At 35.4% G+C, this 16,874-nt stretch overlaps 1 protein-coding gene across 3 annotated transcripts in view; it reads right to left on the bottom strand.

Moving 5' to 3' along the window:
- alpha-PheRS (phenylalanine--tRNA ligase alpha subunit) overlaps positions 1–15,625 on the bottom strand; it is a 58,814-nt gene extending 43,189 nt beyond the window's left edge. Inside the window, exons 1-3 of one of the 3 annotated variants that reach the window (XM_089102081.1) lie at positions 15,580–15,625; positions 4,044–4,196; positions 2,800–2,937 (exon numbers count right to left, since the gene is read on the bottom strand). In XM_089102081.1, the coding sequence (XP_088958207.1) occupies positions 2,800–2,937; positions 4,044–4,181 (276 nt within the window). In that variant the 5' untranslated portion in view covers positions 4,182–4,196; positions 15,580–15,625. The other 2 variants (XM_089102078.1, XM_089102080.1) reach the window with 2 other exon arrangements.
- Positions 15,626–16,874: the final 1,249 nt, after the last annotated feature.

The following is a 16,874-nucleotide window of genomic DNA, read 5'->3' as shown; positions in this document are numbered from 1 at the left end:
TTTTTCTACTTTTAATCACTGAATATGTAAATGATTTATGTCCTCCTTTTTCAAGTTATTCAGCAATACTGAAATAATTTACAAACTAGTTCAAAGGAGTACTCTTACAAGAAGTTCAGATTGCTGGGGAGATAAGTAAAGAACATTCTAAAGATATTTGGGCAAGTTTTGATTAAGAAAATTGAAAAATAGACTGGAGTTTATCAAAATTTAACCAATGCTCAATAAATGTTCATTGGTCAAGTTTTCCTATTATTATAGTGTTAACTCAACTAAAACATTTTTTTAACACTTAAGAGTTCACAGGGGCTTAATTTTTGAAAAAAAAATACATTTAACAATTTTTTTTTGCTTTCATCTTGAAAAATCAACATTCTCAAAAATCTATCAGGCGTATTTCAAAGATAAGTGATATGGCTATCTATACAACTCTAAAAAGCACCAACAGTAACAATAACTACTTTTTTTTTATTCCTGGCCCACTCAAAAAGTTCCTCCATTCCTGCCTGGCCGTAAAGTATATTTGTAGGTTTCTTTTACTCAAAAATGAAAATAAAAGTGAATTTTGAACGGTCTAGTTCTAGCCGTTTCAAACAGTTCGTGGCAACGAACCGTAGGTAAGGAGCGACGTGGCTCAATAGTAACCGAAACTCTAAAAATGGAATTTTTATACCAACAGATATATGAAAAGAATCGGCTTATTATGCTGATTTAAAATATGCAAGTTTCATTAAGTTTATTGTTACCCATCAAAGGCTACGAGCCAAAGAAAATTTGCCTGATTTTCGAAAGGGGGGGGGCACCCCTTACAAGTCAAAGAATTTTATTAAAAATCACATCATCCGATTCAGCGTATCAGGGAGCCCTACTGTAATTTCAAACTCATATCTGCAAAAATGTTGAATTTTGTATTTTTTGCCTGAAGAAAGATCACGGATGCGTGTTTATTTATTTATTTTTGCAAGGGGTGATTGTATCAACCCAGTGGTCCTAGAACATCGGGAGAGGGTTCATTCGGATGGAAATTAAAAGTTACAGTACCCTTTTTAAGCAACCAAAAAGAGTGGAGGGCAACTAGGCCCCCTCCCATGCCCCTTTTTTCCCCAAAATCGTTCAATCGAAATTAAGAGACACCCATTTTTTCTCAGCATATTGGAAAGGCCCAGTAACTTTGCCTTTGTGAATAACCTGACCCCCCAAAGTCCCTGGGGAAAGGTATTTACGTTATAAAATTGCTCATTATTTACATATAGCATTTATTATTGGGAAGCATGCATACATTTTTCGGGTAGGGGAAGGCAAATTTTCTGGTGGTGGGATTTTCAAGGGGAGAATTTTCCATGGGGAGGGAAGTTTCCAGGGGAGAACTTTTCAGGGAAAATTTTACACTGGGGGAATTTGCCAGAATTCCTACACGAAATTATTTTATATGTCTTGCTTTTTCTTTGCCGACTCAATTTTACGCGTGGAGATACTAAGAGTTTTGTCCAGGGTAAATTTTCACTAGGAGCGGATTGTTCAGAGGATATTTCCATGGGGAGGGGGATATTTCCGTGGATGTGAAGCCAGATTTCCTGGTGTTACTTAAAAAACGATCAGAAATTAAATTAAAAAACAAGTTTTTTCAACTGAAAGTAAGGATTAACATTAAAACTTAAAATGACAGAAATTATTACGTATATGAGAGGGATTGTCCAACTTTTCAATACCCCTCTCTTTACGCTAAAATTAAAATTTTGTCCCAATTCTTTAAGAACGACTCCTGAAACACAAAGAGTCGTTTAATTAGAACAATAAGAAACTTTTTGTAAAAGTACTAAAAAACCTTAGCGCGAAGAGCGAAGTGTTGAGGAGGAGGCAGCCCCCCTCATATAAGTAATAATTTCAGTTCTCCATTCTATTTCTCTCTTCTTTTTTTCCTTAGGTCCCAAATAATATAAAAATAATCAAAACTTAAAGAACATTTAAAACATTCAGAACATTTTTCTTGGGCTGATTTAATAATTATGTAGTTATCCCTTGTTTCATGCCCATTTTTCTGTCGAAAAAAAATATCCAGATTTTCAATTGTTATAGTTTCGACTCAATTTCGAGCTACCAATTAGAAGACTTTGCATTAGAAATATATTTCAAAAAAAATTGTTAACCAAATTACTATGAAAAGAAAAGACTCCATCACTATTAAGGAAAGCAAAAAGTCAAAACGAAATTTTGAGCCACTTTAGTCAAATCCTTTCCTGGACCTAAACCTTGAACGTCATACTTTTTTTCTTATTGGATTAAAAGGAAAGGGAAAATACCCAGGAGAGCAGCAAACCTGACAGACAAAGCTGGCAAACTTATAATTTGAAGTAAATCTGTGCAGAATTATGATTTTTGTTTTTGTCTTCCTTTGTTCAATGAAAAGGTTAAACATTAGAGAATTCACCCCAAATGCATCTTTAATAAAAATCTGGTAATGTACTGGATTGTAATTTCCTATCTGTCATGATTTTGAAGGACCTGGCAAAGAGGGCATTTAAAAAAGAATTAGATGATGTAAGAAAAGGTCTTCTTGGACTGTCAGTTACAATGATTAACTGGTAGGCCATTAGGAACAGCATAATTCACTTCAGCGTTGAACGTTTTTTTTTTTTGCAATATAGACTTACTTTAAGATCAAATTAACTGAATGTTTCTACAGTATCACACAGACTTCAACAATAATATTCGCATTGTCAATAATGTACATTTTAAAGTACCGGAATCATTAAAGATAATTACAATAAAAAAAAGTAAGAAATGGAAAAAAAAACATACCAGAAGCTGATCTTTAGTAATTCCTTCTGGAGGTATTGATTTGAAGACCAGTCCTTCATGACTACCTTGTGAGGCAACTTCCAAACCCTCAGATGTTAGCTCCCAGTTTTTGTCACTTCTCTGTTCTGCCTTGATAACCTGTCCAGAAAAGTATTCAACTTACAACAAAATGTCATATCAGTCATGGTAATTTGTCCATTCAAACTTGCCAGTTATTTCTTTACATTCAAGTCTTATTTTAAGTTGCTAGCCCTTATGTTATCCATAAAACTCAGTCCTAGAAAGCTCAGAAACAAAGCAACAATACTGCATTTTTGTGCTATATATATCAGCCCTTTTGTTTTCTTTTTTTTTATATAAAAGCAGTACTTAACAAGGAGCGAAAAAGCATCCAGAACTCTTTTTAAACAAAATTAGGGATAATAGCAAAAACGATACTACTGTTTTAATCTTATCAATTATCTTACACTTGAAAGAATAAAGATGTTGTTCTGGCCCTAACTTTAGCTGAGATGCTGTTACACATGGGAACTAGCTGTTGGATGTGGCCTTTCAATAAATAATCCAGCCTACAAGTTTGCTCGTGATGGTAATTAGTAAAAGTAAGGCTGTGACAAGTTACTATTGTTGCTTAAACTCTGACAGGAGCTCGTTTGGATATCACTTATGTGGGATTTAAACCATAGACTACACTTGTCAAATACCAGAATTGGGTAAATATTTTCATAAGCTGATGCTTTTAATGTACTATTTTGCACATACTTGGGTTAGATACACAAGTATTTCATTCTCAAAACAAGTACATAAATCATAGGGCTAATGCACGGAGTATAGAAAGGTAGAAGAGTTTTCTAAGGACTTTTTGAAAAGCCCAACTTTCAAGAGCCCAACTTTCAAGAGCAACATGATCTTGCTTTATTAAAATGCTACAATGAATAAATAATTGAAAGATATTGACACACAGAGTGGATAAAAGAGGCAATAACATATAATAATTCCCAAAACAAAACAGAAAAATCTCGCTATTTCATAACTTGATAGGAGAACAAAAATAATGTGCTGAAGTCTTCTGTGGGCTTCACCATGATTTTGAAAAAAAAAAAAATGTGTTTTTGTGAACATATCTAGTTTCTTGCGTTTTTTTCCTTTTTTTTTATAGCATTGGCAGAGGAATTGATAAGTTGGTTTACTGACTCAAAAGTTGTTAGTGAAAAAGTAGCAAATTATATTTCAACACTGCTTACCTCTCCAGCTGAAAGAATACTTTTAATGGCACCAACTACTTTCTGATGTCCAACATTTAGTTGTTTAGCAAGCACTAAGGAGTTGATTTTCTCATTTTTGTCAATTTCTTTTAAAACCTTTTCAACCAAGTCTGACATATTCTTCAAGTATACCTAAAACAGTAAATATTAGATAAGATTGTATAAGAGTGCTACAGCGAATGCATTGGAAAACGACAATCCTAAAAATATAACAGGGTTAACAAGGGTTGTTTAAGGAGTTTTAGCTTTTATATTGAATAGAGTCAATGTTTGCATGAAGGTTCAAGCCTTAGGTAGAACAATGTTCAAAAAATATATTTGGAAAAAAGCAATTCTTTTAAACCAATCTTTGGGATGTCTTTTCCAGTGTATAGTTATGGCAAGTGGCCAATCAATAAAAAATAAGTAATTTTATGTTTGTAATGAAATTACATTTGTGGTACAAGTGTTTCATTTCTTAGGGTCAATTTTCATTCACTCAAAACGAAAATAATAAAGCTTAAAGATCCTTTATTAAGGATCAGAGCTACCTTTTCTGCAGTGAAAACTAGATGTTTAGTATATTTTTTCTATTTGTATTTTTAAATGAATTTTTCATATAAGCAAAATTTTTAGATAGCCATTTTGTTCCATGCAGTTTAAAGTTCAGGAAATTATACCTTTGAGCAGGACACCCCCCCCCCGTCTTCAGGGCAAGGGGTATAAGTTATGCCCTGGGGGCATATAAGGTTTTTATTGAAATCTTTCTTGTAGAAACTTGAAAAAGGGCTCATTCAATTGGAAACTCAAAGGACTAGTGCCCTTTTTAATAGTCGAAAGTCATTTGAGGGCAACTGACCCCCCTCTCACCCCCACCTTTTCCCCAAACACATCCAATCAAAATTTTTAGATAGCTATTTTATTCAACATAGTTGAAAGTTTTGGGAATTAGGTCTTGAAGGATGACAACCCATCCCCCCCCCCCACAACCCTCAGGGCAAGGGTTGATAAGTTATGACCTGGGGGCATGTAAGGTTTTTATATAAACCAATTTTGTAAAGACATCAAAAAGGGCTCATTCAATTGAAAATTGAAAAGACTAGTGCCCTTTTAATAGTTGAAAGCGATTGAAGGGCAACTAACCCCCCTCTCATGCTGACCATTTCCCCAAACACATCCAATCAAAATTTTGAGATATCCATTTTGTTTAACGTAGTCAAAAATTTTGGAAATTACGTCTGTTAGGATGATATCCCCATCAGAGCCTTCAGTGCAAGGGTTGTAAATTATGCCCTGGAGGCATATAAAGTTTATATAGAAATTTGTTGTAGAAATTTCAAAGGCTCATTTGATTGGAAACTGAAATTACCCTTTTTAATAGTCGAAAGTGAAATTACACAGAAATTACAATAAATAACTGAGTCAAACTCAAAACGAGCAGAAATTAAGATAAGTTGGGCTCAAAACCCCTATGCCTTCCCAAGGCCAGAACATAATTTGCACTTTATTGAAAAAAATACAAATGAATGTGCATTGTCAGTTTAATATATATATATACTGATATTTAGTAATCAAAATGTCAATATTATTTGATTTATTAAAGTTATAAAAGTAAAAACATTTATATTTTTTCAGTAAAGTGCAAATTATGTTCTGGCCTTGGGAAGGCATAGGGGTTTTAGTTTTTAGTGCACTTTTAGTTTTTAATGCACAACTTTTAGTTTTTAATGCAAAAATTTGTCTCCCAAATTTTTATGACTATGCCTTCTATACAAGTACCCAGAAAAAATTAAATGGGTGACACATTTCAATTTACTTAGTCAATGCTTTTGCATTGAACAAAACTTTTCATTTATCGAATCCACCTATTTTTCAGTTGCAAGCAGATGACACTCTAGTCTTTGGGGGCTTCAAGGGGTTGCAAGACTGTGTGCGTTTGAGATGATGTCTGTTCTTTTTAAATTCAACTACATATTTCATGTAATTTATGTCTGTTGTAGGTTCATTTTTTCATTTGTTTTAATTTATGATTGTTTTGAATTTGACATTACACTTAGCCTAATATATACTTGTTTAACATTTTGAAATTTGCTTTTTACTTTTTATGGAAAAACAAAAGTTTTTAGTTTTTTTTTTCTTCATTCATAGCAATGCCTCTTGGTTTTAAATTTCACATTGTAAATGAGCAAATCTCTAATCCTTTAAAATCTGCTATTTTGCTTATATGAAAAATTCATTTAAAAATACAAATAGAAAAAATATACTAAACATCTAGTTTTCACTGCAGAAAAGGTAGCTCTGATCCTTAATAAAGGATCTTTAAGCTTTATTATTTTCGTTTTGAGTGAATGAAAATTGACCCTAAGAAATGAAACACTTGTACCACAAATGTAATTTCATTACAAACATAAAATTACTTATTTTTTATTGATTGGCCACTTGCCATAACTATGCACTGGAAAAGGCATCCCAAAGATTGGGCTTCACTGAAATAAAATTATATTACAAATATTTTCTTTTCCAGTTCTTACGGCATTAAAAATAAAAATAAAATTAAAGTGAAATAAATTCTCGACCTGATGGAACTTTCAACAATTAATATCATTTTATATCAAATATTCAATTTGATGTTATTTATAATTTACAAGACTGTTTAAGCTGTACATAGTTTTCAGTAAAGCGCCAATGACACAGTAGGTTTTAGACTTTTACAGTGAGAGAAAGAGGCAATACCCAAACTCTTGTTTGCAGTGATTTTTGTTTGTTTCAAGCTTGATTTGCATAATTTAAGTTTCACTTGTTTTAAGATTTATTTATTCATTTACATTAATATCTATTGTATGTTTATTTACTTTGATTGCTTATTTAATTTCTGTTCGTTTTAAGTTTCATTTAAACTTCAATAGCAAAATATTTTTATTTTTTTTAAGCTTGATTTTCATATTCAATCTAAGCATTACTCGCTTTAAGATCTATTGATTCATTTATATTATTACTTGTTGTATGTTTTTTCCTGTGATTGTTTATTTAATTTGTGTTCGTTTTGGGTTTCATTTATTCTTTGATAGAAATTTCTGGATCGTTTTGAGTTTGAATTTAACAGATATTTGTATCAGCTGTGCTTAAGTTTAAAATGGCCTTTACTTTTTTTGAAAAACTTTTTTCTCAGAAAGTTTTTTTTTAAATTAATTTTTTTTCGTTTTTGATTGCAAAAAGTATCAAGTTTTTAAAAATTCCTCATTGCAAAATCAAACTTTAAAATAAATCAAATCTTCATCAAAGTATCAAAACTGGTATCAAAGTAACAATATAAAAGTGAAAAAGTTTGCCCCCTTTGAAGTTTATCCAATGACCCCTTCTATATGAAGTGCATCTGAGAAAAAAATAAATGGAGTGTGGGGGAAGGCTAGCTGCTCTCGATCACTTTTTAATCTTAAAAAGTGAATTACAACTTTCAATTTCCAATCAAATGCTCTATGAAGGTTATACAAGCATCCCTTCCATAACAACCATATATGCCCCCAGGGCACAACTTACAATGCCCTGGGGCTGTGTTGACACCAGAGTTTTATTATCTGAACTTTGAACTATTTTTAACAAAAAGTTTCTCTCAAAATTGTTATCTCATTCATTTAGGGTGTGGAGGGGGGGGGGGGGCAAGTTGCCCTTCAATCTCTTTAGATTCTCAAAAAGTGAACAAGAACTTTCAATTTCCAATCAAATGAACCCTCTCCAAAGTTTCTACAAGCATCCCTTCCATAAAAACAATATATGCCCCCAGATCTTTACTTACAATGCCTGCCTCTGGGCCATGGGGGTTGTGTAAACACAGGAGTTTTTCTTATTGGACCTTTGAATTATTTTTAATGAAATGGCTATTTTGAAAATTTTATTGGATAGGCTTGGGGGAAAAAGGGTGTGTGTAGGGGGGGGGGGAGACAGGGCTAGTTGCCCTTGGATATCTTTGACTCTTGCAAAGTGAACTAGAACTTTCAATTTCCAAGCAAATGAGCCCTCTCTGAAGTTTATACAAGCATCCCTTTCATAAGAACCATACATGCCCCCAGGACAACACTTACAATGCCTATTCCCTGGGCCCGGGGGGTTGTGTTGACACCAAAGTTTTTGTTATCTAATTTTTTAAAAATTCTTAAAAAACTGGCTATCTCAAAATTTTTAGTGGACGAGTTTTGGGAAAAAAGGGCATGGGGAGGGGGGCTAGTTGCCCTTGAAGCTCTTGACTCTTAAAAAGTGAACTAGAACTTTTAATTTCCAATCAAATGAGCCCTCTATGAAGTTTATACAAGCATCCCTTTCATAAGAACCATACAAGCCCTTAGGGCATAACTTAGAATGCCTTCCCCTGGGGGTTGTATTGACTCCAGTTTTTCTTATCCAACCTTTGAACTTTTTTTTTTAACAAAATGTCTATCTCAAAATTTTCATCAGATGGGTTGTAAAAAGAAGGCGTGGGGGGGGGGGGGGGCTAGTTGCCCTCAGATCTCTTTTTAATATTAAAAAGTGAACTTGAACTTTCAATTTCCAATAAAATGAGCCCACTCTGAAGTTTATACAAGTATCCCTTTCATAAGAACCAAATATGCCCCAGGGCATAACTTACAATGCCATGCCTGCCACCAGGCCCTGTGGGGGTTGTGTTGAGACCTGAGTTTTTGTTATTTGACTTTTGAACAATTTTTAACTTAATGGCTATCTCAAAATGTTTATTGGATGCATTTGGAAAAAAGGGGCATGGGGGAAGGGCTAGTTGCCCTCCAATCTCTTTTGACTCTCAAAAACTGAACTAGAACTTTCAATTTCCAATCAAATTAGCCCTCTCTGAAGTTTTTATGAGCATCCCTTCCATAAGAACCATATACTCCCCCAGGGCATAACTTACAATGCCTGCCTTCAAGCCCCGGGGGGCTGTGTCAATCCTGGAGTTTTTGTTATATGGTCTTTGAACTATATTTTAAAAAAATGGCTATCTCAAAGTTCTTATTGGATGGGTTTGAGGAGAAAAAAAAGGCGCAGAGGGAGGAGGGGGGCTAGGTAACCTCCAATCTCTTTTGACTCTTAAAAAGTGAACTAGAACTTTCAAGTTCCAATCAAATGAGCCTCTTTGTAGGTTATATGAGCATCCCTTCCATAAGAACCATATATACCCCCAGGGCAAAACTTACAATACCTATCCCTGGGGGATGTGTCAACACTGGAGTTTTTTTTATATGATCTTTCAATTAATTTTAACAAAATAGTTATCTCAAAATTTTTATCGGATGCATTTGGGAAAAAAGGGCATGGGGGGTGGGGGACTGATAACCCTCCGATATCTTTTGAGGTTTAAAAAGCGAACTAGAACTTTCAATTTCCAATTAAATGAGCCCTCTCTGAAGTTTAAACAAGCACTCCTTCCATAAGAACCACATATGCCCCCAGGGTATAACTTATAACCCTTGCCCTGAAGACCTTTGTCATGCTCAGATATAATTTCCAGAACATTCAACTACATTGAACAAAATGGTTATCTCAAAATTTTGATTGGAAGTGTTTGGGGAAATGGTGGGCATAGAAGGGGTGTTAGTTGCCTTCCAATCCCTTTTTGACTATTAAAAAGGGCAATAGCCATTTCAATTTCAAATCAAATGAGCCCTTTTTGAAGTTTCTACAACAACACTTTCTACAAAAACCTTATAGGCCTCCAGGGCATAACTTACAACCCGGGCCCTGAGGGCCCGGGGGGGGAGGGGAGGGGTTGTCATCCTCAAAGACCTAATTTTCAGAATTTTCAACCACTTTGAACAAAATGGCTATCTGAAAATTTTGGTTGGATTGGTTTGGAGAAAAGGTGGGCCTGAGAGGGGGCTTAGTTGCCCTCCAATCACTTTCAACTATTAAAAAGGGCACTAGCCCTTTGAATTTCCAATTGAATGAGCCCTTTTTGAAGTTTCTTCTACAAAGCTTTCTATAAAAAGCTTATAAGCCCCCAGGGTATAACTTATAACCCTTGCTCTGAGGGCTGTGGAGGAGTGTCCTCCTCAAAAACATAATTTCTATCTGAAAATCAACTATGTAGAACAAAATGGCTATCTCAAAATTTTGATTGGATGTTTGGGGAAATAGTGGGTGTGGAAGGGGTGTTCATTGCCTTCCAATCACTTTTGACCCTTAAAAAGAGCACTAGAACTCTCAATTTCAATTGAATGAGCCCCCTTTGTAGCTTTTACAACAGCCCCTTCCATATGAAGTGCCTCTGAAAAAAAAATAATAATAAATAAATAAATAATAAAACATTGGAGCTGTATGGTCTTTACTATAGGCAACACTATAGCATTGCCTCTGATATCAATTCTCTATCAATTTGTAATTGTAAATTACACAAATCCAGATTTTTTTTTTTACTGACAAAACATCCTACTTTCAAAGAGAACTACCAATACCTCTAAGACTTCTATTTCTTTATATATTTTTTCTTCTGAAACAACTAAAACCCAAAACTAGCAGAGTGGAAATCTTCAGATCTAATAATTCTGTCTTTCCAATAAGGATATTTCTCTCAATTGTGAAATAGAGACCTTCTGAAAGGATACAATCAATTGTTTCATCTATATTTGCACAGCTTTGAAATGATCCAGCCATTGCTTAGTATATGCTGGTCCAGACTGCATTTGCCCTTGTATCCTACCTGAATGTTAAATAGTCTTGTGTCAACCTCTTTCCTTACTGTTCAAGTTATCATTAAATGTTTCCAAACTACCTCTGGATTGGAAAACAGCCCATATCATTCCAATATTTAAGAAAGGTAGAAAGGACCTTGCTGAAAATTGCCAACACATTAGCATGACATCAGTTAGTAATTAAGATTCTTGAAAGAACAATCAATTCTTCAGTTATTAGACATCTTGAAGCAAATAATCTCTTGCACAGCTCACAACACGGCTTTTTTTCTGGAAGATCTGTTGATACCAATCTTGAAAAGGAACTTTTCTACCCTGCAAGACTAGCAAAGCTGAAACTTCCAACTCTTCTATACAGGAGAAATAGAGGTTATGTCATTTTGACCTATAAGTTAATGAGGGCTAATACCCTCCCAGAATTATTTCCCATTGTTGGTCCTAACTCAAGAAGTAAAGGTTATCAGTTGAAACTTGTTAAGCAAAAAGCCTGCCAAACAAACTAATACTGCTAAATCTGTGGATGTCTTCAAACAAAGACTGGATGCTGAGTGGTTCTCCAGGGAGTGTAAACTCAACTGGGAAGCTATGGATCAGCACAGTGCACCTGGTCACTAAAGAATGCTGAATACAACTCAGATCATCAACTCTGGAGCTCTACAAGGAGAAATACTTAGATTGCTCCAAGCTGCAATTTAAGGTAATTGCATTCTCAGTTCTTAAACAGAAAACAGTTTTGGCAATGTTCCTATTGGGGTGGATCAGGTGGTGGTGAACAATGCATAGCAAGAGAAAAAAATATGTAATTGTAGCCGCAATATGAGTTTTATTAATTCAAAAAAAAAATTAAGCACAATTTATTAACCTAACCTAACTTTAAGGTTTTATTTATTGTGAGATCCACTTTCCAAGAAATTGGGTGGTGAACAGCCAGTTTTGCAACACTGTCAGAAGTTTTATTACCCTTAATCATTAGGTGAGAAGGAGCCTAATTTATTTTAAGTTGTAAAGCCTGGGAAGACATTGGCCTATTGTTTGAATCTTTTGATGTCAAAGTACAATGGTTGTAATCAGGCCAGGATTTGCACAAAGGGCAGAAGACCTGGACCCAGGGAAAAAAAAAACAATGTGCAATCTTTTTTTTTATCACAAAAACTGGACTTGTGTTATTTATTGTCAAAGCACCAGGTGCACTTTGCTGCTGTGCTGCCTATTCACAGAAAAGTCATTTTAAAACAACATTGGAATTCCATAGCTGCTTATAAACTGTCAGATGTCTCAAAAGAATGGCAGCTGAGAGCTTGGTATCACCTCTCTCTTGCATTACTTTTGGCTCATCACTCATCAGTTGCCTTCTGTTCAGGGCTTCCACTGCCCCTGAATTTTTGGGGATTTCCCTATAAATCTCTGTGTCTCCATCCCACAGAAAAATTTAAATCAAGCCCTGTTTGGAATTAGGCTACTCTTCCTTGCCTCTTTTTGAGATCAGAAAGATCACTTTGAGAGTCAGAGAGGTAACAAAACACATGAGTTAGCCACTAGAATAATGTACAGCATTTTTTAGAGAGCAAGGCATTCTAAATGAAAAACTGAGACTCCTAATTCCCACTGATGTATTATTCCATTCAGAACAGATCTTTATACACCAATCTGTCACTAAATACCTTTTCCTATTGCAAAATCCGGATTGGTGGTGGTCTGATAGGAAAAGATCAGATTTTCAGGAAAACCAATACCTTCCAGCAAGGAAGTCAACCTTACAAAAGCAAGACTAGTATAGGCTAAGGCCCATCACTTCCAAATCAAACTTACTGTCAAATTCTGACAATTTTTAATCTTTCAACAAAGCTTTCTATAAAAATCTTATATACCCACAGGGGATAACTTATGACCATTGCCCAGAGGGCTGTGGGGGAGTCCCCTCCTCACAATCATAATTTGTATGTGGAAATCAGCTATGTAGAAAAAAATGGCTATCTCAAAATTTTGATTGGATGTGTTTGGGGAAATGGTGGGTGTGTTCATTGCCTTCCAATCAATTTTGACCCTTAAAAAGGACACTAGAACTCTCAATTTCCAATTGAATGAGCCCTCTTTGAAGTTTTTACAACAACCCCTTCCATGTGAAGTGCCTCTGGAAAAATAATAATAATAAATAAATAAATAATAAAACATTTGAGCAGTATGGCCTTTACTATAGGCAACACTATATCATTGCCTCTGATATCAATTTGTTATTATAAATTACAAAAATCCAGATTTTTTTTTTTTTTTTTTTACTGACAAAACATCCTACTTTCAAAGAGAACTACCAATACCTCTAAGACTTCTATTTCTTTATATATTTTTTCTTCTGAAACAACTAAAACCCAAAACTAGCAGAGTGGAAATCTTCAGATCTAATAATTCTGTCTTTCCAATAAGGATATTTTGCTCAATTGTGAAATAGGGACATTCTGAAAGGATACAATCAATTGTTTCATCTATATTTGCACAGCTTTGAAATGATCCAGCCATTGCTTACTATCTGCTGGTCCAGACTGCATTTGTCCTTGTATCCTCCATGAATGTTAAATAGTCTTGTATCAACCTCTTTCCTTACTCAAGTTATCATTAAATCTTTCCAGACTACCTCTGGATTGGAAAACAGCCCATACCATTCCAATATTTAAGAAAGGACCCTGCTACAAATTACCAACATATTAGCATGACATCAGTTAGTTATTAAGGTTCTTGAAAGAATAATCAATTCTTCAGTTATTAGACATCTTAAAGCAAATAATCTCTTGCACAGCTCACAGCATTGCTTTTGTTCTGTAAAATCTGTTGATACCAATCTTGTTGAATCATATGACCATATCACTAAGTTACTTGATGCAGGGGTGCCTACTGACATGATTCTTCTTGACTTTTCTAAAGCTTTTGTCAAAGTTTGTCACGAGCGACTTGCAATCAAATTACGTGCTGTCAAGCTTTAAGAGAAGTCCCTGCTCTGGATCCTTGATTTTCTCTATATGCAATCTCAATGTTTCAGTTATTTAATGACTCTGGTAGTCATATTCTTTCTTTGTCTAAGCATGTCTTGAGTAGAGTTCCTCAGGGAATTGTTTTGGGTCCTACACTTTTTAATATCTTCATCAATGATGTTCCTTCAATTATCAGCAGTAAACTAATGCCCTATGCTGATGACCTGAAGCTCATTGGACCAGTCTTGTCCTGTGAAGATCATGCCCTTCTACAAAATAATCTTGGACTGCTTGATCAATGGGTGAGGCTTGGCTTCTTAGATTTAATGTTGACAAGTGCCATTTCATTCACTTTGGCAAAATAATCCATTGTTACTCTTATTTTCTCTTGAGTCACCCACATTCCTCTGTAAATACTGAGCAAGATCTTTGAATCACTATTGATAATGAAGTGAAATTCAGCACTCATGCTAAGAAGTCTGCTGCTGGTGCTAATTCAACCATGGGGCTGATTAAGCATACTCTTTCCACTTGTTCCCCTAAAGTCATCAGCAGTCTTCTGTATAAGGGACTTGTGCATCCTAAGCTTGAAGTTGGAATGTCTCTAGCCTTGTCTTATTTTAAAAAGACATAAGTGTTGGAAGATGTGCAGAGACATGTCACCAAAGTGATATCTGGCATGGAAGAGCTTTTCTACCCTGCAAGACTAGCAAAGCTGAAACTCCCAACTCTTCTATACAGGAGAAATAGAGGTGTTGTCATTTTGACCAATAAGTTAATGAGGGCTAATACCCTCCCAGAATTATTTCCCACTGTTGGTCCTAACTCAAACCTTGGTGCTAAATCTGTGGATGTCTTCAAACAAAGACTGGATGCTGAGTGGTTCTCCAGGGAGTGTAAACTCAACTGGGAAGCTATGGATCAGCACAGTGCACCTGGTCACTAAAGAATGCTGAATACAACTCAGATCATCCACTCTGGAGCTCTACAAGGAGAAATACTTAGATTGCTCCAAGCTGCAATTTAAGGTAGGTCTAATTGTCTCCTCAGTTCTTAAACAGAAAACAGTTTTGGCAATATTCCTATTGGGGTGGATCAGGTGGTGGGGAACAATGCCTAACAAGAGAAAAAAAATATTTAATTGTAGCAGCAATAAGAGTTTTATTAATTCTTAAAAAATTTGAAGCATAAGTTATTAGCCTAGCCTAACTTTAAGGTTTTATTTACTGTGAGATCCACCTTCCAAGAAATTGGCTGGTAAACAGCCAGTTTGTAACACTGTCAGAAGTTTCATTGCCCTTAATTGTTAGGCGAGAAGGAGCCTAAATTATTTTAAGTTATAAAGCCTGGAAAGACATTGGCCTATTGTTTGAATCTTTTGATGTCAAAGTACAATGGTTGGAATCAGGCCAGGATTTGCACAAAGGGCAGTAGGCCTGGACCTAGGGGCACAAAAAAAACAATGTGCAATCTTTTTTTTTATCACAAAAACTGGACTTGTGTTATTTATTGTCAAAGCACCAGGTGCACTTTGCTGCTGTGCTGCCTATTCACAGAAAAGTGGTTTTAAAACAACATTGGAATTCCATAGCTGCTTATAAACTGTCAGATGTCTAACAAGAATGGCAGCTGATTTTCAATTGGACAAGGATCTATCCCATGCAAGGGATAGGCTAAATCTATGACGTTAGCCTAACAATGTCAGTAGGAGGATTGGTGGTGGTCTGATAGGAAAAGATCAGATTTTCAGGAAAACTAATACCTTCCAGCAAGGAAGTCAACCTTACAAAAGCAAGACTTGTATAGGCTAAAGCCTATCACTTCCAAATTGAACTTGGTGTTGTTTGGGGTTTGACGCGTTCGACCAATCGGTCATATGCGTTAAATTGAACTTACAGTCAAATTCTGACAATTGTTAATCTTTTCTTCCAAAATAAGAGGGGTAAGCTGTGGCACATTAGGGCCGTTTTTTCACTCATCAATGTCCTAAGATCTTACATCTTTTTTCAGAAAACGCTTAAAAGTGAAATCTTTGAACCAAGATCTTACATCTTTGGTCGTTTTTGTGCAAACGTCTCATCATTCTACTCTGATCAGCGGTCTGAGAACAATGATGAGTAGATCATCAAAGTTCTCTCATCATTGTTCTATATGGCAGAACAGAGGCAGTCTTCACATTTTTTGCTAACATCAGTGAGCTGTAAGATCTTAGAACAAAGATGAGTTAAAAACGATAATTTTTGCAGAAAAATGTAAGATCTTAGTGCTAAAAAACGGGCTTATTGGCTCATCAAACCCCTCGTTTTCAATTAGAGGATTGCAACGTACCAGCTTTTCGCTACACGTTTTCAGACCTCCGGGTTCAACACAAATCTGCTACTGGTTCATAGGCGTAAAGTTTCGATTTCTCTGGGGGAGGGCAGCCCTTGCACCATAAACAAAGCAACATAAAAGCTGTGTTTGCATTAGGGAAGATATGGGTCAGATGTAATGTGTATTTTGACATGTTGTTTTATCTTGTAAGTCTCTTAAATTCCCAACAGAGTTTCGGGTTAGAAGTTTAGGAAGTTTTTAGGAATTTTTTTTTATCGGAGTTGAGGTAAAGAAAAAATGTTATTTATGCCTGAACAAAAATCCGAAGTACAACATCGAGACTCCTCGAGCAAGAATAAAAGCAAAACTTAAAAATTTTAACACTATATTATTGGCTTCTTTGGCCTTCTTCTGAAAATAGCTAGATGCTTTTAGCATAAGATAAGATTACTATATGAATATAATCTCGCCGTTAATTGGCGAAATATTTCTGTTTAGACTGAACCTGTCCCAAGGTGCCAAAATTTCCGCTCGACTTTTAGCCGTGAATAATTGGTACTCACCAATGCTACGGGTCGGTCGAATAGAAAGAGTTCCTTTATTTCTAAGCTCTAACGAATACTACGCCTAATGGGAAAGTGAAAACGTATTCATCTGAACTTGAGCTCGCTTGATGAACTCGTCTGTGAGTTTGTTGAATTCTACGCTTTCTAGGGCTTCCCTGTACACTGAAAAAACAGCTAAATGATTCAGTCTTTCCTGGGTCATGGTTGACCGAAGATATGTTTTTAGCCTTCGAAGGCCTGAAAAAGATCTTTCCGAAGTACAGTTTGAAACTGGCATACACAACACTATCCTAATTAACTTCACCATCTGGT

This window comes from Artemia sp. Qi Xiang Cuo, chromosome 16, assembly GCF_049724085.1.
Source record: "Artemia sp. Qi Xiang Cuo chromosome 16, ASM4972408v1, whole genome shotgun sequence".
Taxonomy (NCBI): domain Eukaryota; kingdom Metazoa; phylum Arthropoda; class Branchiopoda; order Anostraca; family Artemiidae; genus Artemia; species Artemia sp. Qi Xiang Cuo.
The sequence above is the reverse complement of the archived record's forward strand: the minus strand, read 5'-3'. Positions and strand labels throughout refer to the sequence as shown.